The sequence below is a fragment of the Meleagris gallopavo genome, chromosome 28, assembly GCF_905368555.1.
Source record: "Meleagris gallopavo chromosome 28, MGAL_WU_HG_1.1, whole genome shotgun sequence".
NCBI classification, from domain to species: Eukaryota; Metazoa; Chordata; class Aves; order Galliformes; family Phasianidae; genus Meleagris; species Meleagris gallopavo.
In genome coordinates, this window is record NC_139431.1 from 3,291,881 (window position 1) to 3,314,162 (window position 22,282).

The following is a 22,282-nucleotide window of genomic DNA, read 5'->3' on the forward strand; positions in this document are numbered from 1 at the left end:
AAGGCAGCACTGAGAATCCCCGCCGAGTTCCTGTCTCTTTGCAATTGTTTACTCCTGTGCTTTGGAAGGAGCACTGTACCCTGCCAGCACGGTGGCATTTAATGCTCATTCTGTGCCAGTGTAAATGAGATTGCGAGGTGGAAAGTGGTGGAGAGCGAGGCCTCTGATCTACAAGGCTGAGGGTGTTCAGATGGGGAGCAGATATGACGACAAATAATGAAATTCGATAAAGCAAAGGAAGATTAAATTAAAACATCAAGAAAAATTCAATAATGGTAAGATTAACTGCAGTATAACCTCCTACAGGAAGCAGCGAAGGCAGAGCACTTTAATCATTTAAAACAGGACTAAAGGTAGTTTTGGGTAACATTACAGCACCGGGGTCAATGACTATAAGCTGATGCAGCTACTGAAGGCTTTGCCACAGCCCTAATATTCCTAGAATGTTGTAGGTTCCTAAGGAGGGTATTGAGTTAATGCATGAGCTGTCTACTTCATAGACTATCAGCTTAGGAGTGCTAACAAAGCAGATTGCTAGCTTGTCTGTTTAAGTCAGCATGTAGGTCTATTTATCTATACGTGTATGTGTCTGCATTTATTTATACGTGTATGTGTGTATATAAATATTACGTCAGGATAGATAATGACAGATGTTAAAAAAAAAAAAACAACAAAACAAACCCACCAAAAAAGGCATCCCTTTGCTGAAACAGCCTCAAACGTGCTCGGAGTAGTGAGCTCTGTAGTGCTGGTAAAATCACCGCTCAGAAAGAAGATAGTTGAAATCTATTCTATTGCAGGCTGTTGGGGACTGGGTCAGTTGGCATTTGTGGATGTGAGGATAGGGCCTTGAAGGACGTTTGTGCATAACCACAATAATTAGCCAGTGGATGACGGGTGGGAGGGGCTCAGGGGTGCGTGATGTGTTCTCATTCTGCCCTTCGTGCTTTGTATGGAAAAGGGACTTGGGAAAGGCAGAATGGAAGAAAAGAAATGTTGATATTCTTAGAGGGGAAAATGAGTTATGATTTGGGACCATTTCCTGATAACAAAACATTCCTAGAAAGAGGGGCTAGGACTGACCACACCTTAGCTAACTGTATTAGCTTCCTATGAGGGGGCAGTACACACAGTGTTACAGGGTTTGGTTGCCTAGAAGTACATGAATTTTCTCAAACCAACTGTAGAACTGCAAAAAGAAAATGCTGTCTGTAACACATTTTGTCAAATACTTTCCAAAATCCAGTGCTGCTCCCACTTCTCCAGTGGGTGCATGCTGTAGATCCTGTGCTGGCAATGGGTAACTAAAATTGCTAGCCTAGTCTACCCCCAAAGTCAGTGCAACCCAGAAGTCATTGATGAGACATCTGGAGCACCTAGACTGTGAAAAAAAGCCAAATACCTCTCCGTCCATGCAGGATATTTGGCTTTGGGGTTAATTATTATCAAGTATAGATCCAGACGTTATTTGGCTACTATTTACAATGGGTTGTATGTTCAGTGCTAGCAAAGAAATTCAGCATATAGAAAACAAAAATAAAAATGCATGGGCATACATTACAAGAAACCTCTGTCAGACTTAATAATGCTTGATGCAGCTGAGTTCAGTGTTTTCTCATTCTTTGCCATTTGTGTGTACAGTATTAAAAAAAATCCTATCTTTTTTTTTTTTGTTTTTCCTTTTTAAAAATACAGAACTGGTAGTCTAGTCACATCTTACAAGTAAGTGATAACAAAAATAGAAAGCAGATACCCATGTGGGACTAAAACTCTACTGCAGCCTGTCTTTTTTTTTTTGTTTGTTTGTTTCTTTTCACAAATATGTTTTCACAGACAATAATTAGCAGACAAACACACTGTTTGCAATTGCACTGTATTGACTTAAAAGGCGGATACAAAAGTGTCTAAATAAAGAATGCCATCCAGGGTGAAATAGCTGTGTGTGTGTGTGTGTGCGTGTGCACGTATGTGCTGGCACATGCTTGTGTTTTCCTACTGTGCACCCAGTGATGACAACATGCTCTAGCCTTTGAAATGCAGTGCTGCTCTGACGTGGCTCTGCTGCACACTCACACTCACACACACACACAGGGATGGGAATAGGTTTCTGTGACAGGTGGCTTCTTTGTCTAAATCTTTTCCTATAAAAGAAAAAAAAATAAAATAAAATAACGTGAAGTTTTGGTTGGCTTAAAGGTTCTGCTCCATGGAGAAAAAAAATTCACAAAATCCATTGTTTTTCACCTTTTTCAGTCATTTCCTCATGAATAAATATTATCCATTAAAAACCTTTAAAAAGGTGCTGCGATACACAGTGTTATATTTCTATTTTCTTTATTACTCTCTTGTTGCCACGACGGTTCTTTCCCTTCAGCCTCCCAGGTGCTTTCTGCCCTGTCCCACAGCACAACGCGCTCTCCACGTGGGTTTTACTGTTAACAAGGTTCTTCCTCCCTCTCCTTATCCTTCCTCAGTCCCACAGCAGGTCCTTGAGTCTGAAGAAAGCTGCCTCGTTGGGTCTCCGTCGCTAACCCAATGACCAGCCAGCAGGTTCATCCATCCAGGCACAATTTGCAGCAAGAAAGGAACATGGAGGTGTGGAGGGAGAGGGGCACCGGTCTTTCAGCCGCCTTCCGTGCATGAGACATCTTACAAGGCAGAGACCTTGACTATGTTGCTCGTGGTGGTGGTAGAAATGTTCGTGGAGTGGCCGGGGCTGCTGGGTGGAGGTCTGCTCTCACCTTCTGGTGTGAGCGCCGGCGGCGTGGGGATGCTGATGATGGCTGTGGTTATCTGGGCGGCTTTGCAGTTCGGTCGCAGCCCATCATCTGATTTCATGTTGAGACTGGAACGACTGGAAAACAGATTTAGTGGTTTGGCCCTTTTAAAAACCAGGCAGTAGAGAGGAGAGGAATGGTGTTTATTCTCAAGCAGTGTCTTATTCCTCTGAAAGAAGGGCACCGGAATACTCACAAGAATCCACTTAGATGCTCCCCCAGCTCCCTGCCAGGTGCTGTTCGTTTCTACCTACTTTACACTAAGCTTATTTAATACTCCTCATGGTTAGATACAGCTTTTCACAGGGCAGATTGTTTCACGTTTCCATTTCACTTCTTGTATAATTGAGAGGATATCTAAACACACCATACAGTGCACTCCATCTTTTTGGAGCACAGGTAGTACTTTCTGAGAAAGATGTTGCCTTCCTTGCATTCTGAATGCCTCTTTTAAAATTGCCTGTCCCTTGATCTTTTCTATTTTTTTCTCATCTCTGTGGTAGTTTCAAGGATCTGGCAGCTGGGAGCATTCTTATTAGATCTGCATCAATTGCATCCTATAATTAATTACGGAGTGAAAATGATAGGTTGATTTCTGAGCATCTGCACAGCTACTGGAGTCTGCTATTACCAGCCCAACGTGTTCATTTGAAACACAAGGCCTGTCCTTTTAAAATACAAAGCTCCCAGTTGGAAAGCTATTGCTGTTGTTATCTCACCAAGTGAGTCACCGAGAGGATGTTTTTTGATCTCTCAAGCATCCCAAGAACACCACAGAACCCATTCTGCTCCCTGGCTGCCTCAGTCATCAGCAGAGAGTGGGACAGCATTAAGGACTGGGAGGTTCTGTCAGTGGTAAGCACACAACCAGTGCACTGCCTTCCACTAAAGCTCACCCAGTGAGTTGCATCCCACGTGAAAAACAACTCAGAGGCTTTTGTTTTTATTACTTTTCCTGCCTATTCTTTCACGGTTTGGTAAGCAAGTGAAACAGCAGTATTGACATTTAAAATATAATCACTGGCATCACATAGCACCCACATGGGATAAGTTCTCATTCCCCTGAATTACTGTTTCAGGTGCTGGTTTAAACTGCTGTCATTTTTAAACTGCAGCAGCCGAAGGCTTGTTCTGTGCTTATTCATTCATAATTCATTCTCTGAAATACCTTTCTTACTTCTACCTGGCACGAAGTATCTGCTTTTTGCCCTAAAGGCATCTTTGTTTCAACTTCCAGATCCCTGTGATAAGAGTAGGGAGGGGAAAACCAGTAGGTTCAGAAACAGCCCAGTGTTCAAGAACCCTCATGGGCTGAGGGAATTTAGTAAGTGTAGTGGAGATGCTAATCATGGCCTGAAGCAGTGATGGAGCACCTGGTGGGAAGGCAGGGCCAACCCACGGGGGCTCAGGTGCACGCAATGCAATGCACCTGGGTGACCAGAAGGGATGGAGCTGGGATCCACCCCTTCCCAGACCTCATTTAAGGGTTGGCAGTGGAGGCAAGGGGATCTTGCTGGAGATCTGTGTGTACCTGAGGCCTTCTGAAGGTAAGCAGTTTCTTTTCTTTGTTTCTGTGCTAATGGCTGTTGTATTTGAGCAAGCCATTGAGCAAGGGACTTTGCTGCCATTGCTGCACTTTCCATTGTGTTACAGCAAGTCATTTCATAACTGTGAGAAATACATAGTGAGGAAATGGTTTTTCAGCAGGTTCTTTGTAAAATGATGCTATTTCAAAGTTTTCTATCGAAAGAGAAGTTTCTGCACCTGTGTTACTAACGCCTCTTTAGGTGAAAGCCATTAAGACATTAGTGCCGAGTTTCTCCTCCTTTGTTTCTCAGTTGTGATTCAGACCTGGGTAATGAAAATGAGTGAATTGAGTGTCCCTGGTGGGCTGAGTCAGTGTGTTCAGCCGGTTGTCCTTGCCTGCTCCAGCACTGGGTTGGCTGGGAGCTGGGCTGCAGGGTGGTCCTCTACCACTGGTGTCTAGCTCAGAGCTGGCAACTGCTGGCTCCTGCCTGTGCTATTAGCATTTGGTAGACTGAAATTGATTCTTCTATATTTGGTCTGGTCAGAGAAGAGCTGCTATGGAGTCTAGCTTTCACCTGGTTCCTCCCAGAGCAGTTACAGAGAAAAGTTACAAGCCACTTTCCTTGGACTATCATTAGAGGCAGGAAAACAAAGACGTTTCTAGCTTAGACCCTTCTCCTTGGCTGGAAAATAGCTCTCTACAACTTGCTCAAACATACTTTTGAGTAACATACCCGAGGAGGTTGGACGCAGTAGCACCGAGAGCCTACAGACCATACCTGGTTGTAAGCGAGGGCTGCTCACTGCACTGGATGTGGATGGTGCTGAGCTCCTGCATGCTGCGGAGGCGGGTGGCTGGCACACTGGAGTTGGGAAGGTGCGTGGTCTTCTTGTTACGGCGAGAACAGCAAGAGGTGGTCAGGCCATGGTGACTTGACAAGGAGGGGCTCCGAGAAGATGGGTAGTTCTGCATTGAGCTTTCCATGCAGTTCTGCTCGAACAGTTGCTCATCTATGAACTCGTGGTTCTGGCAGGGAAAAGAACAGTGCCGTTACTCTCTGGTAGCAGTAACAGCTGTGACCCAGCAGCAGGTTGTTTTCAGCAGCACCTTTTGCTAGGTCGGTGGGATGTGTCAGAGCCTCATCTTTGTGAGATGCTCTGCCTGTGCCTGAAACTATTTGCAGTAGGCAGATCCGAAAATGAATAACTCTGCTCACTGCAGCCAAGAGAAGATTTTGTTGTCCCGCACCAGTAGGGGATTAAGAGAAACTGCTCCAACGACAGAAGCACGATAGTCTGCCAGTGCTGCCTCACTTATGCAGCCTGAGCTGGTTAATATATTGTCTGATTTTCCTGTTAATTTTGTGCCTGGATTCTGGAAGCGGTGGTATGCAGTGTTGTGTGATTATTAAACCCCAGAGGAGAGGAGGTTCAGGATCCTTTTTTTTTTTTTTTTTTTTTTTTTTTTTGGTGCATGGGGACTGGATCACATTGGGTTGGGAGGGCCATCTTACTGATATATTATTTACAGGATGCGGCTTGTATTGGTGCAAAGCATACCTGCGGTTTGCTAGGAGCTGCTATTAACTGAGTGGAAATAAACACGGCAGCTGAGAGCAGGAAGGAAGGGAATTCATAAAGCTGCATCTGTAAGGAGTTTTTGTGCTAAGGGACAATACAGCCTGAAAGAAAGAACTCTCACGCACATACATGAACACTCAAGTTGTTCTAGTGTACGTACTTTATCCAGCCCTTGTCAGCATCAGGAAGGATGGGAAACAACAGCAACCATGGTGAAAGCAGCCACCCGTTTGCACTGGAGCAACTAACAATTCTCAAAGGAAACGAGCACTGGGAAGCAGGAAGAGCCACGTGCACAAACTCTCAAAGACAAGACCAGGAACGAGAAAGGAAGCCAACGCTCTCAAGACACATCACACAGATCATAGAGAAAACAAATTGAATTAAAAAGGAAATACCTTGATGGTGGAAGTTCGTACAGATAACAGGGGATCATCCACAAGATAGGACAATCCCTACGGGACAACATGCCAACAAAAGATAAAAACACATTTGATTGTCCATTCCGGCATTCAGAAATTTAGTGCCAGCGCTGCAAATGTTGTCTCAGCATTCCAGCCGGCTTGTTCAAGTTTGAATGGGCAACTAGACCTCCTCTTTGCCAAACCTTGCTTGAATCAGACCCCTTTGTTCCTTCCTTCTCACGTTTCTGATAACAAATTTCTTGTTTGGATGTTTTAAGAGCCAAAGGAGAACAAAGTTTCAGCTTCTGATTCTCAGGTAACCAATTGGAATTGCATTGCCATTGGATCTCCAATGGATTTGAGTTTTGGTTGTGCTCTGTGGAAACACAGATGAAAGGTTTGGGTTGAAAGACTGCATTCAGTGCGTTCAGCATTTGGAGAAAATATGGCCTGGGAATATCCATATTCAATCCAGGAGTCAGAAGGAATGGAAAAACTCTTCCTTTGAGCAAACTCCATCTGTTGTACTAGTATGACAAAGTAGCCTTTATGAAGGCAGCTGCAAGTAATTTAGAGTCACTTTGTCATCGTATACACCAGATTTCTGAGCCATTCAGCTGTAAGACTGTATGCTCACGAGACTGGAGATGTCACGACAGCAAATAATGTACCTGAGGGATCTTTCTGCCCACCCTGGGGAGAGGTGAATTGCCCATTGAAACAAGTTTGCAACCATTCCTCATTCCATTCCTGCAACTTCGTCACAAAATGACTCTTCAGTGTTTAAAAAATTCTTTTCCTACAGTTTAATGTTTCAGGGGGAGAAGCATGGCGTGGTTTCTCATTAGGCTGTGTGAGTTTTAGAATTTCAACAGAGGCCGATTTGAAGCATTTGGATTGATAACTTCAGAATCCAAACCTGCTGTGGGATTTCTTATTGCCATTCTTTGCAGAAAATAATAATTAAAAAAGAAGAAAAGAAAGAAAAAGCAATGTTTGAAACATTTTGGACCCTTGAGACTCACTGTCTGAGCAGGCCTGTGTGCTGGAGGCTTTGTTACTATGGTAGACTGACACATCCACAAATGAGGATATGCTTTGGCTGTGTTACTTCCAGCAGCCTAGCTGGCTTGTTAGCAGTAGAGTGACTCATGCGGCTCCATGAGATGTCCTCCACCCCACGCAGAGGTCAGAATGTCTGTAAGGCTTTGCAAGGTCAGTGCCTCACCAGGGCAGACCCTGGGGCAGGGATGGCTGCCAGCTCCTGTTTGCCTCAGGCAGTTTGTTCAAGTTCTCAAATGGAAGTATTGATGTGAAACATGGGTCACAGCAGCAGAGCCTTTAAGCACGAAGCTCTAAACTGAAGAGTCAGATTGTGAAATATCTGCTTGTTATATAGAACATCCAGAATTGCTAGAAACAGAGGCGAGATGAGTCTTATCAAATGAATCCAATAGTCATTGATACAGGAAGAATCAGTTCACAGTCCTTAGAATGGTGACCTTCAGAGCTCGGTGTGATAACCCAGCTGTACTCAGCAGGTCACTGTAATTAACCAGACATCTTCTTCCAGTGTATCGCTGAAGCCTAAGTGATATTCCAGCATAAGCCAAACTATGGAAGTGGAGGTGATTTATCTAAAAGAAAGCTCTAGCAAGTCAGAAATCAAAAGTACATTTGATGATGGATGCAGATAGAAAAAGTCATGAATATTTCAAATGTTAACCTCTTTTCATTCTTTCTAGAATGAATCACGGCGTATATTATGTGTGCCTTTACTGCATAACCTTTTATATAAACCTGGAAGTAGAACACATGTACCAGATAAACATCTGAAATGTTCCAAGAGACTTCTGCATACAGAATAACCTCGTGAGAAACGAAATTCTCTCTAGCAGCACATTGCATGACACAAACAGAAAAGTCATTGTCAGAGAAGCTGCTTGACTGGCTTTGAGATAAATTAGCTTCTCTAGTAACCAGAACTTGTAGCAAGAAAAAAACACTTGCAACCTTTAAACCCTTCTGCTCTGCTCCATATAAAGGGCTAAAGGTTATTTTTTCCAACTCGGTCTTCTGTTGGCACTGAAGACCACGTGTAGCTTGGTTTCACTGACAGCAGCTTCCTCCAATTAAGACAGCAGAACTGTCCGGAGTTACTAATTAGCACAAGCAACAAATATATATGATGTGTGACCGACAGCACGAGACAAACACAGTATTTTTCTTTTTAGGAAGCACTGAAAAAATGAAACTTAGGATGCACCTCGTTTGCAGGATCTTCCTAACCAATTGCTGAAAGGTGATTTGCATTCAGGTGAAGTGAGCGACCTGCCATTAACTTTGTACTGGTGTGGGTGCCTGGGGAGTAGCAGACATCGTGTCCTTATCCCTGTGTACAGTGATTTATTAACTTAAAGATAATGAAATCTAAATGCATTTAATCCACGGCAGAGTGTTCTTGGGAACCTGAGCATCAATCTGCTCTGGCACAGTTTGTAGGTCCGTATTTTATGTCCTACGGAGGGCCAGTTCAGAACATACTGCGTGCACATCTTTTCTGCACGGAGCCTGGGCTGGGCACAAGGGCTGTAAGATGTAGGAAGGGTTGTGTTGCTACTTACAGTTGTTTTTTCCAGGCAGTGCAGCAGGTGGTGATGTTGGCTTTCGATTAAGGAGGTGCCTTTAGTCGTATGCTGTTCATCTTCAGTGGATCCCTAAAGAGCCAGGAAAAGAGGGGGAACAAAAACCCAAACCAGGTGTAAAATCACAAAAAGAACCACCAGCAGCAGCTTTCACAGGGATAAAGATAACAATTTCCATGTCGTTTTCTCTTGGGTTTTTCTCATGAATCTCATGAGATTACCTCTTTTTTTTTTTTTTTTTTTTTTCCTGTCTTTTTTTCCCCCTTAGTGATCTGGCTCATAAGCTCAGGTGAGCAAATGAGCTCTGATTCAAAACCAGTGTGTTTCTAGCCATTCTGTAGCTGCAGAGGAAGCCTTGGAAGTGCTGCAGGTAGCTGATGTGAAGGAAACAGAAGCTAAAGAGAAAAAGAAGCAATGCCTTGGTGTGTTGGGGGAAACTGGTAGCAGGTCCTGAGGGCTCAGCTTTGGCATCAGGGCTGTGTCTTGCAGGAATCTGGGGAAGGGACAGCTCAGCTGTGGTGTTAGCAGTGCTTAGGATAAGCTCTGGATCTCCATCTCTGTTGAGCTGAGGGGCTTGATCTGCTAGAAAGATCTGAAATAGATGTGGATGAGAGGTTGAGAGCTGGAGTTCAGTATGCACGTAATGTTTAGGATCATTCGTCAGAGCTGCAGTAGATGGGCAAACTGAGCTGGGTGTGGGGGGAGAAGCAGCGCTCTGTGCTTCTGATCCACAGTCAGATGCTTGTGTTCAAAGTGCAGCATCTGTCACTTCCACTGTGATCAGATACACCTCAGAAATGGAAGCAAGAGATGGGTTGTTTAGAGAGTGTCTGTGATGTTGAAGAACCAGGATTATTTTTCTCACTGCCTCTGTTCTGCAGTGGCAGATTTAAGATCTGGGTTCTTAAGGATATTCTCTTACTGCCACCATTTAAACTCCCCAGTGTTAAAATTCATTGTGGCTTCGTGACACATCAATCTGAGCAAGTCTTTGATGAGTAGCATTTTCAAAGACAATTAAATGCATGAAAATGGCAATTAGATGCTGTGAAATGTTTCCCTGTGCTCCCTAAATAAGAGTTGCCTGGTGTCTCCTGCAGTGCCTGAATCTGAAAGTCAAAAATGGGTGTGCATGGCTTGAGTCTCTGCTTAGACAAAAACAGCAGCATTCTACTGCTGGGAGAGAAAACAGGTGGGATGGGAGATGCAGCAGAGCATCTTAGCAGGAGTGCCAAGCCTTGTCTGTTGCTCTCAAGGGGGTCAAATTCAGCTGTGCTTAAGGCATTGCTTTTAACTACACCCCTGTGTCCCACTGATTCACCACAAACACGTGTTCTGGATGGTTCTGTGATCCTTAACTGAAGGAAAAATTCTGTCTCTGACAGATGCCAAAACAGAGCTGAATTGGTACACTTATAAAGCTGACTTGCTGTGCACGGAATTAATAGATTCCTATAGGAATGCTTCTTTAGCAGGTTATGGATTTCTTGTTGCTGTTGTTTTGGAAGGTTGAGCATTCCCATAAGTATTTTTAGGAGTAGCCTAAGAAAAAAAATGAGTTGAATTTTTTCTTATTAACAATTCTCCTGGTGAACTAACAAATCAAGCAGGTCCTGTTCCTACCCTGCTGAGATTACTGACTCTGCGAAGTCCGTGTTGGAATATCTCCCAAAGAGGTCCTTGTAAGCCCTAAAGCAAATATGAGGCTGCACTAAAACACTGGAAAACGAGAGTGGAAAAGCACATATTGCAAAAGCATCTTTGTCTCAAGCAAATCCTCATGTAAAGCTTTCCAATCCCTGACAGAAGAAAGAAGCCAAATGTCAGATTTTGGTGGTAAAGTTCAGTCTCTTCCTTTGTCTTCCATTACAAGAACAATCTTGCCACTGATGGAAATGGATCAAGGGATGGCAGCGACCAAGAATAAAGTAGTATCATTGAGTATGATTCTTCCTTATCTTTTTTTTTTCCTCCTTTCTTCAGTCGGAGCAGTGTTTTCAGAAACAGAAACCGTTAAGGGCAACCAAGTGTCTGCAAGAAGTATTGCCCCTTGAACAGCAATGCCAAGTGCTGCAGAACCAGTTGACATTTTGATACTACTACGAGGACTCTATGCCTATAGAGATTGCATTTATTGGTACCCACACTTCTGCAGGCAAACAAAATCTGTGTCTTCATTAGAAAAGTCTTCTGTAATGGAAGGGGGGGGGAGGGGGGGACTGGCTGGCTTGCTGTTTGACCTGGGGATGCTAAATTTACAAGAGTTTGATGCCAGCTCCTATTCAGTTTGTTCTTGAAAGGCATTCATGAGCTGTTGGTTGCTTCGATGGAGACTAAAACACACCGTAGCATTGGTTCTGATATCGAAGACACTTCTATTTTACTGTCTACTTAGTGCTTCAGCACACAGAATTGGACTCTGGTGCTGGTTTGGTGCTTAGGCTGTCCGTGCTGTGGGAGTGACCATAATGCTTATCTATGGCTTAGGAGATTCTGCTGGTGGAAAGGGACGAGACCCCACAACTTACTGTTCCTAGGATATACACAGCCTAGCTCTTGAGCTAAAAGGGAATTTCAGCTAGCTGTACAAGGAGATTAATGCTAAGAGGATATGTAGGCTGCTGCCATGGGAAGCTCACCGTCCTTCGAGTGCTTCTGACATAAAGCCCACTAAAAAGCTCTCTAAATGAGAAGAGAAAGCTCTGAGTACTCTGTGTCTAGATGGCAAATGCAAAATGCTACAAATCCATGTTTCTGAAGCAAGAGTCTGTGTTCTTGCTAGCAGCAGAACTTCCTCCTGCTGCTGTCCTTGGATCAATCCTTTCCTTCATGTGTTCGTTGCTCCGATGGAAGCCCACAGGCTGAAGACATGCTGTTCCCTTGAAAGATGGTGTCAGTGTGTTCATTCTGTGCTAATGAAAGGAAATTGTGGCACATGTTCTGGAGTCTTGAACAGCCTTTCTTTCCCCAGTTTATTACTTGGACTGCGGAGTCGCAGCCACGATTTGTTTTAGGGCAAGGCGGGTGTTTGTTTTTTCTCCAGGTCAAACCCTCAAGGTGTCAGACTGCAGGGTGATTGTGTAAAGAAATTATACCTAGATTGTGGTATTCTGCGATTGCTAATGAAGGAAGGGCTACTATCTAGTCGTGACCATATAATAACTGCAGTTGGAATTACTGCTGGGTAAGAAAGCAGCCCTATGGATGTCTGGCCACGTAAGGCCATCGCAGCTAGCACAAGTCCTGGGCGAGGGATCAGAGTGGGATGTGTACCTGATCAGCAAAGCAGCTGGATGCTAATTTGGCTGAGGGTTATGCACAGAATGTAGATAATATTTTGGCTTCTCATGCAGCAACCACAGAAGTCACGTTCCTTCATGTTTTTGCAGCTTAGAAATGTGGCTGGCTGGGTTATGTTGTCATTCACTTTTTGTTCTCTCTTAAGAATTGTTTGTTCTCTTGCCATAAAATGGAAGGACATAAAATCTTGCCTTGTGGAGCTGAAGTGAGAACTAAGATATTTACAACTAAGAATCTTCTGTAGTGGAAATGATGCTGCTGTCTCTGGGTGGAGAGACATGGCTTGGGTTGTGCTCTGGGTGTGAGCCCTCTGGCCCTCAAGTAGCCAGAGCTTGTTTCCTGGGGGAGTTGCAGATGCCAGGCATGGCTTTGGCAGGTTCCTTGTTCTAGTAAATTATTTCTTGTATGTCACAGGCAGATGGCAATTCTTCCTTCCTCTTAGCCCTTGCTTTTGGCTATTTCAACAGGAAGTTCCTTAGGGTGGGGATATTGTCTTACATTATTATTATTATTATTAATAGAAACTCGCACCATCAGTGCTTTTCAAAGTGGAAATCATGGATCTTAGTGGACTGGGGGGAAGTTGTGGTGGCATTTAGAGCTGTGTGCCCATCAGAAAGCAAGCTGCACCCAGGAAAGCTTGCAAAGTGCTCTAGGTGCTATTAGATATCTAAAATTTTTAACAGGCAAAATGAATCCTCCAGAGCCTCTTCAGAAGAATTTTTGTTATCCTCCCTGTGTGTACGACAGTTTTGTAGGAAAACAAAATTGACCCCTTTTCCCAGTTACTTTTGGACAATGAAATGAACCCATCCAGCCAAATATTTCTTGTAACCTTGTGCATTTTGGATTTAAGCATTGGTGTGTCAGCTGCTCTTCTGCAAGTGGTCTTGGCAGGGATTTTTGGTTAGTGAGAGATGCGAGGAGATTCACGTTGGGATAACAATCTGGAAGATCAAGTGAAAACTGAGTACCCGTGCTTATCTCCTCTGGCACTTTTAAAAACCAGGAATGTAAAGCACTAAAGCAAATTTTAAACTTGTAGTATATTTATTTTGGTGTGTTCCTGGGAAATGAAATAGACATCTGAGCTGTCCTGCTCCTAAGCCTTTCTTGTATGGGGAATAAAGCTGTGGCCTATGAGTGACCTGTCTTCCTGGTCTCTCAATATATTCTTAATGCAGGAACTTTGCTCAAGAGCAGCATATGGTTCCAGCTCTGCAGATCTATCAGTGTTGAGCAGGAGATGCTGGATGAGCAATCGGGACATATTTTGGAGGAGAGAACAAGATGATCCAGGCATCCTGCTTTTCAAATGTGTGCTTCGAGTAAAGTGCTTTTGTAGGGTCTGCTTAAAAGCAATTCTGGTTGCAAAGGACCCAACTCCATTATCCACACGTGCACAGAGTAGCATCCCACGTGATGCACAGTTTGCTTCTGCGTGCCACTGAGACTGGGTAGGAATGGGCTCGGGTCCCAACGAGCAGTTCGTAACACCAGGAGCTGAAAAGGGTTTTCAGCTTTGGTTTTACAAATGCCAACACCCTGGCAAGGATGCATGCCAGGGAAAGCAGGAGATGTTTGAAGGATTAAGCCCCGAGTAAGGATGCATGAAGGAGTTTAGGGGGGCTCAATTAGACATTCTTCATCTTGCTCTTTGCTCCCCGCATTACAAGAAAGGCTGATTTATTTGAAATGGAATCCATGAAATGTACTAAAACTGACTCTGGTGTTGATCAGGCTTAATGTAATAACCTCCCCTCCTTTTCACTGATTCTGCTGAGCAATCTGACGCACTTAGATTTTTCCTCCCGAATAGCTAATATTAGCCTCCAGATGCCTTTCTATTAAAAATAAACCTACCACCAAACTGCCTGAAACAGGAGCTAGGGAATGTTTTCCTGTCCTGTTGGGCACGATGAGATGGTCCGTATTTATAGAAATCTCTCTCTAATAAATAACTGCGTTGAAAGAGTGTGAATATTTCTAGCATGGGAAGGTGCTGGGTGGTGTAAATCAGTGCAGCTCCAACAGCTTCACTGCATTTGGATTCTGAGGGAACCACGAAGCTGGTCCATGAGAGGAGGCCAGATCCTTCCTTGGCTCAAGAAGAAGCCCAAGGAATTGTTTTCCTCTTATCCAGCACATCATATACAGATGAGTATTTCACCACACTGCCTAAATCATATATGAGGGCAGTTAGGGTATAATGCCATTTGGTGTGTGAGGCTGCCAAGCTGAGTAATGAATTATTTCAGATTCCCAGAAGAGGGGTGGCCAGCAGGGACAGGGAGGTGATCGTCCCCCTCTGCTCTGCTCTTGTGAGGCCCCACCTGCAGTGCTGTGTCCAGGCCTGGAGCCCCCAGTACAAGAAAGACAGGGAGCTGTTGGAGAGGGTCCAGAGGAGCCACAAAGATGATCAGGGGGCTGCAGCACCTCCCTGCAAAGACAGGCTGAGGGAGCTGGGCTTGTTCAGCCTGGAGAAAAGAAGGCTGCGGGGTGACCTCAGTGCAGCCTTCAGTACCTAAAGGGAGCCTACAGACAGGAGGGGAGTCAGCTCTTGGAAAGGGGAGGTAACAGCAGAAATGGTTTGCAGTTGAGGGAGGAGAGATTGAGGTTGGATGTCAGGGAATAATTCTTTCCTATGAGAGTGGTGAGGTGGTGGAACAGCTGCCCAGAGAGGCTGTGGATGCCCCGTCCATCCCTGGAGGTGTTCAAGGCCAGGTTGGATGGGGCCCTGGGCAGCCTGGTGTGGTATTAAATGGGGAGGTTGGTGGCCCTGCATGTGGCAGGGGGTTGGAGCTTCATGATCCTTGAGGTCCCTTCCAATCCGGGCCATTCTGTGATTTGGGTGGCAATGGGGAGAGAAGGAAGCCTGGAGGAGCAGGGATGGGGTTCTGCACTCACCGTCAGCTCGAGGGCTTCGTTCAGCAGGCCGTTGCGTTTGCTGTGCAGGTAGGCGTTGGAGCTGCCTGTCTTGGCCACGCGGATCCTCGCGAGCCGAGCTTTCTGCAGGAGGTACAAACAAGCTTCAGTTACAGACTGGCACAGCTGTGCTGGCTGTACCTGAACAAAGGATGCTTCGGGGTCTCTGTACCTGAAAAGTCCTGGGGGTGAGAAGCGGGGGCTCAAAGGATGCGGCTGTGGCTGGGAACAGCTGGTGCAGGTCTGCCTGCCTGAGTACAAATAGCTGAAGTGCATGATCTGCTAATGCTAACGGCCTTTCCAGAGATAAGAAAAAGGTTCCTGCAGATCTGTTTGTTCTTTCAAAAGTTATTAGTCATTTCTGTGGGGGGTAATATGCACGGCAACTTGTTAAGACGCTTGTCTTGAGCTGAGTGACATTTGGTAACTTGCTCCACTGTCCACCTGAGTAGCATGGATTGTTGGCTTAATGCTGAGAGATACTATTAAAAAGTCTGCATTCCTCATCCTGCAGCACAGAAAGGCACTTTGTTTGTTCCTTTTGTCCTCTACACTGGCACTGTTAGTTCGTTAACTTTGCTAGCTGTTAACTTGGGACAAAAAGATCCATCTCTTTGCAAACTGACAGAAGTCATTCTGCATCAACACTCTTCTCACTTTCATTTATCCCTGACCTCCAGAGGGGCAAGTTAAATGATAAAACAGTCCAGAACAAAACAAGAAGGAAAAGCTAATAAGGCCCTCTTCCCTTTTGATCCCTCAGGTTTTCAGCTTCTCAGTTAATCTTTTCAAATGCTGTCTCCTTCTCTGTCAAGTGCTGATTTGCCTTTTTCTTTTCTACTGTTAATTTATGACTCAAACACCATTAAAAGTAAATACATGAAATAGCTGTGGCTATTAAAAATAATTACATTGTGCTGTATTTTAAAACGCTGCATAATCTTTTAAATAACATGGAACTCGTGATTTTTCCCTTCTAATTAGAGGTGCTAATGGGTATGAGCTTTATGAAGAGTAAAGCCAAGAGGCAAATATCTGCCGTGGGTCCAGAGAGGGTAATAATTCCAGCAGCTCTATTACTGTACGTGCATGAGTGACTCTGGCTCTCAGTATTTGGGAGATCTGTTGAACCTTAAGAGCACCAGCTTCAGCAGGCAGTTTCTCAGGAGACAACGGGTGCAGGATATGGGTTGGCAGCCTTAATTAGGAGGCGCAGGTTATGACCAGCCTGAAAAATAGGCATGCTTTTTGACACCCCAAAATGGGGACATCCAAAATTGAATTTCTTTTCTATATTTCACCTAGATTTCATTGGTCCCATCTTAGCCTTAACTCTCCAAGTATGTGAGAATGAAATGTCTGAAAGTTGCTCTGTACTGAAGATGCAACAAGAATGGGAGATTGGTTCTCCTGGTTTTTTGTTTTTTTTTTTTTTTGAGGTCTTTGCTCTTTCTCTGGGACCTGGACAGAGGCTGACCTCTGCATGAAAGCGTGCAGGGACTGCAGGCAGGCATCGCCTGAGCCTCGAGCTGAGCAGTTTGCATTTCTTAAGTTGGCTCATTCCAGACTTAAACCTCTGTCTTCAGAAGGGCTTTCTGATTCAGACGCCCGAGTACCAGATGGAGAGATGTAAGAAGTCTGTTTGTTTCCAGAAGACTTCCTTTCCTTTTCCTTTCTGGGCTTGACAGAACATCAGCTCCTTTTGCTGCAGGAAGAACGAGTTCACAACTGAGGCACCTCGCATACAGTGGGAACGGTTTCATCGTCGCCTTCGGTTGCTATCATCAGCAGTTCAGTCAATTGTTAAAGTGGATTCAGTCTTAGGCTCTTGTAATGAACATTATTCCCTTTGCCTCCAGGCTAGCAGGAGATCAAATATTAATAGCTGTACTCCACATGGACTGGAGACGGTTCGTTTCTGAGGTCTGTTCTCTTTTCTTCTTTGAAATAGGGCCACTAGCTATCTTAATAATTAAACCCCATAGCTTTTGTAGTTTAGAACAGACGCTGTTATTTTAAAAAATGTCAGTGGGGCAGGGCAGGAATTAATCCTATTTTCCTCACGCAGAAGGCTGTCTAAGAGAGTCACATCACCTAACCGTGCCTGCATCGTGATTAAATTTGGTAGATATCTTGATTAAGTCAGCTAGAGAAGTTAATTAAAATTGGTGCCTAAAATTGGTTTGGCCCTCCAGACAGTTTCCCCAGTTGGACTAGAAACAGTACGAAAGCCATACTTCAAACCTGTTTGTGTAAGTGTGTTACCTGGAAAGCTTTCCAACCAAGCAGTGCAAGCTTTCTGTGATGTTCAGGTACCCCTTCACGTTGGTGCAAGGTGCGGGATTCTGACTGCAGCTGAGAGTAAAGGTGAGGAGCTGAGACAAATAGGTGAGGAGCAAATGACAGAAGCCGAAGCCTTGCATTTAGGGCACCCCACGTAAGCTTTGCTGAGCAGTGTTTTATAGGGAACTCTTTACTTCGCCCTGTCCCATATTTAACCTAGAGCTTTAGGCTGATGCTCCTCCAAACGGTGCCAGTTTGTAACACCTGTGGGTGCAGTTTTGTTATCTCAGCCCTTTGCTCAGTACTTCTGCTCTGCAGGACACAAGTGCTGGACTGTGGGTTTTCAGACAGTCTGCTGCAAGTGTCTTTGGTGGGGATAGCTGCCTTCTGCATCTCACCCACAGATGTGACAGACTAAAGGTCGTCAGGGCCAGGCCTGAGCTCACTGTTACTGAATATAACCCTTGCACCAAGAGTCTAAAAATGGAAAAGAAAGCGGCACACTGTGTCTGCATGTGAAGTGGTAAGAGGAGTTGCTAGGAAACAGCAGGATCTCAAAATGCATATGACCTAATCTGGAAGATAATTTCTAGGATGAAAATAATAATACTAATGACAGCCACTTGCAGGTTCGAGTGATTAATTTGGTTGTCCTGGCGCACGTGTGTTCTTCAGAGCTGGAGGGAAGGCAGGTCTCCATAACTTCTGTCTTTTTGCTGCTTTGTAAGGAAGGAGATTTGGGATAAGCAGCTGTGAAGCCCTGTGCATGGGAGGCAGTGGGGTGAGGGAAGGGGAAGGCAGCATCCTGGGTACTGCACTTCCCAAAGGGACTAATGAAGGAGAGAAAGAATAGCGTGTCTTCATCCTCTAGCTGCTTTGGAGCAGGAAAGAAGCAGAAGTTGCAGGCTAGGAGAAATGCTTACCAGATGGCAGGCCCAGGAAACAGCTAATTATTATTTATTAATGATTTTCATCTAGTACTTATGGAGACGACATTCACTCTTGATTTATATGGTATTATAAGCTATTAAGTTACAACCTATGACATAATTTCACATTTGCCAGACATCTTCAGCTTTCCAGACCTTCAGTGCCTCTGAGCAAGGCGATGGAACACGTGTATCAGGTCCTGCTCCCTCCCTGGGCTGCCTCTGCTGTTAGCATCATCCTTCTTATCTCACTTTATCTGCTAAAGCCACGCTTAGCATTCCTGGCAGAAAGTGCCACTGCGCTGGGCAATTAACAGTGCTTTGTGGTTTTCCTCCTAAGCTATTAGTAGTCTGAGTATGAGTAGTAGTGCCATTGGTGACAGCTGCAGTCCAGTGGTGCAATGTGTGCACGCTGCTGGGCTCTGAGGGCTGCAATGAAGCTATTCTCCAAAGTAATCAACAGAATCGTTCTTGATTTTTTTTTTTTAATTTTTATTTTTTTTATTTCTGAGGTCTAATATCACAGCCATGCAGTAAATGCTTCATTTTCTTGCATTTGTCTGCATGTGTGGCCTAGCTTGGGTTTGCACTTCCATTCTCGATGGAAAGAACGTAGTGAGTTTTAGGATATGGAATAGTTGAAATGGAGTTCCTGCAGAGCTAACAGTGGGGCTCAGTGTATGGAATAGCGTGAGGTATTTTCTTGTAGTGATGTTCTCACGTTCCAGAAATGATCTCTTCTGGGGTACCTTTGGCTCTAGTTTTAGATTTTAGTTTTAAATTTAACAGGAATTCAGCAATGACATCAGTTTGTATTTCTGAACAGGAACTCAGTACGTGGATGTAATTTAGGGAGGGATTAAACCTTCATCTGGTGGAGAATAGTTTAGCCCCTCAGGCTGTTGTTGTAGTTTTCCTTTGCCACGTGGAAAACAAAGTTATTCTATTAAAAAATAATTATATATACTTACATATCGTTATTAAAGCTGTCAGGAAGTTAAATGAATTTACTGCCTGTAGAGTGCTTTCTTCAGTACAGCCAAGTGATGCTCATTCGTCCTACTTAGGGCTCTGGGAAGCTGCTATGCCAACTTCAGCAGAGCTTGGAAGCAGGCTGGGCTGCCAGATTAGGACTCAGGTCATTACGTGCATTTGAAGAGTGTGTGAATAATAGCTGCTTAAGAAGCAAATGGCCCATATAATAAGTACCAGTGGTTGTTCTCCTAACCCTCGTTCTGTCTGGCTGTTGCAATAAGGAGGCAATGGAGTTAGTGCAGGGTTAGAAGTGTTGATTTTTGCAGGTAATCCTTCAGTCACTTCAACTTCCTTTTTTTTTTTTTTTTTTTTAATAAAGGAAGTATGTGCATTTGGACTTTGCTCCTCCAAATCTTTACGTTAAAACATTCTGCCATGTGCTTTGGGGGGGTATGTCGTAGAGCTACGTATGGAAAATAGACTGTGTAGAACTCCTTATATTCCTATACAGTTTGGTAGAACCTCTTAAAATCAGATCTTTGATCTTATTTTGGACCTCTTCATTACTATCCAGAGAGGAAATGTTCCCCTCCCCAACTCTTTGGCTCTCCTTTTAATCATAACTTACCCTGGGCACCATTAAAGCAATAGAACGTCATGTCAGGTGTTATTGCTTAATCTTCCCCAATGCTGAAGAAGATGTTCAACCTATTAGAGAACGATGCACAGAATATGGAGCTTAATAGACCTCAACTTCTGTACTGGTCATAGGTACTCTGGCTGATGAAATGGAACTTTGGAAAGAACCAAATTATGCAAAACTTGACTTGGGACGCACACACTGGTTGGGAAGTCCCTGGAGCACTGAGGCTGGTCCCGTCCTGCTGCCAACTTCCTTTTGCACGTCTTCATGACAAACTTAAGCTCTGGATGAGTGTTAGTGAAGCTCTCACTCCTACAGGGCATCTATTTTAGAACCTCATTCATCTATTTCGAAAATGTCTTCTGATTTCCAGCCTGCGTGTATTTACCACCAGGTTTAATTAGTTGCCATTATACTGACGTTTTCTTTCTGCGTAGCCCATTCCTTTTCTTGTCTTTGCTCTTTATTCACAAACCCATCCCGTGGTCACATCTGGTAAATGAAGGCTTATAGAAGAATGTGTGTCACAGCTCACGTCTTTACACTGACAGCCACAAAACATTGGCTACATGCCTTGATTTGGCAAACATCAAGGGAAAAACCTGCTTCTCGTGCTATATCGGGTGCTGGAGCACTCTCTGGTTTGTCAGCAGAAAGCTCTGCAGTTGTCATGGTTACTCGCTTCTCTGGCCCTTGTTTGTGCATTCCAGCATTGTTGCACGTTCCTATCAGAATGGCTCCTAATTGTCCTGACTCAGTTACCAACCAACGGATGTTTCATACGTGGACAGAAATGCGCTGGCTGTGGATGCTGGAGCTCCCGGACAATGTGTAGAATTACTCTTTATTATTGTATTTGTTCAGAGTTAATGCTGAGTTCGGTCTAAATGGCTGCACTTACATGAGGAACAGGTGGCTCAAATTACTGGCAGGCAGCGGGCTGCATAGTAAATAGAAGAGTTGTGCTCTACTGCGACAAAGAGAGACGAGAGAAACTATTTCCAAAGGAGCAATTTGTGTAGTGACTCGAGCTCCTTTTTCTTCTTGCACAATGCTTGCAGGCAGGCCCTGACTTCCCCATAAAGTGTTCTGAAAGCTGCCAGCAGCTCCTGGTGCCCTGCTTGCTGCTGGGGATGGCTGGGAGAAACTGCTGTGCAGCAGCTCTGATGTGGAGATGTAAAATCCTGGGCATGGATAGTATTATTGTGAGATGGTTTTGTTTTATAACCTGTGTGTGCACGTGAACTAACAGCAAGAAGCCACTGAGCCAGGAAGAAAAGTGGATGAATCCCAGTTTTATGCTTAAGGAAACCTGAGTCACAGTGAGGGAGGGATGGGAGGGTGATGCTGCTGCAGTATCTGTGTTTGTCAAAACAATGAGATGGGCTGTGGTGGGGTGACAACAGAGCGTGGCAGGCTCTTGTTGGTGCCTTTAAAGGGCCTGCCTTGTTCTGGTTGAGAGCCTGATCTGATGCTGAAGATACCCTCTGCTACTGGTTGACTGGATTTTCATGACCTCCAAGCAACAAAGATGTGTTCTGAGTCAGACTTTGCAGACCACAGCTGCTGGGTGGAGTGGGAGGAGTGGAATAATGAGATTTGGGACATTTCAAGTTGGGCTGTGAAAGACATCTGGGATTGTTTGCAGAGGAGTGCTGCAGAGGACCTGAGCAACACGCTGACAGATTGCAGGATTTCCTGTCCATCGGACAGACCAGGGCACATAGAGACCTCTGCTGCCATCTCAGCACCACAAGTCTTGAGGAAAAAATGTTGCTCTTCATCTGCTAATTGCTGGCATGGCACAAATGAGCAATGGCAATAAGCTTTACTTCCATTGCTACCCACTTTATTGCCTGTGGATACATCCACGTCCCTTATCTAGACATAACCACGCACTGCAGTTGGCACAGGGGTGTTGTTATGTGCGTAGATGGGACTGCATGGATGCTAAACAGCACTCAGTACACTCGATTCTGCATTACTTAAGTGCAACAGGAAAATAAGTAATTCACAGAGGTAACAGTGAAGATTCTGATCTCTAGAACCCACCTCCAAAGCTTGATGACATTTTTGGCTGAACACTTGTGCATGCTGGTCTCCTTGACAAGGCAATTTCAGATTGCATTTATTTAGACATCTGGGATGAAGCAGGCAACCTCAGCCATTACAAATCCTACCGACTGTGCTACATAATGAACCATCTGGCCAGAGCTGCTGCACAGCCCAGCTCCAACAGGTGGGAGTGGGCACCTCCCGCGAGGAGCAGCCCCAGGACGCATGCGTCAGATTC

The 22,282-nt window shown here is 44.6% G+C and overlaps 1 protein-coding gene across 1 annotated transcript in view; it reads right to left on the reverse strand.

Annotated features, from left to right (window-relative positions):
- Nucleotides 1-2,231: 2,231 nt before the first annotated feature.
- Nucleotides 2,232-22,282, reverse strand: part of KCND3 (potassium voltage-gated channel subfamily D member 3) — an 88,640-nt gene continuing 68,589 nt past the window's right edge. The window contains exons 3-6 of the mRNA XM_085210152.1: nt 15,142-15,243; nt 8,914-9,006; nt 5,084-5,331; nt 2,232-2,854 (exon numbers count right to left, since the gene is read on the reverse strand). Of these exons, the coding sequence (XP_085066278.1) occupies nt 2,650-2,854; nt 5,084-5,331; nt 8,914-9,006; nt 15,142-15,243 (648 nt within the window). The 3' untranslated portion in view covers nt 2,232-2,649. The remainder of the gene's footprint in view (nt 2,855-5,083; nt 5,332-8,913; nt 9,007-15,141; nt 15,244-22,282) is intronic.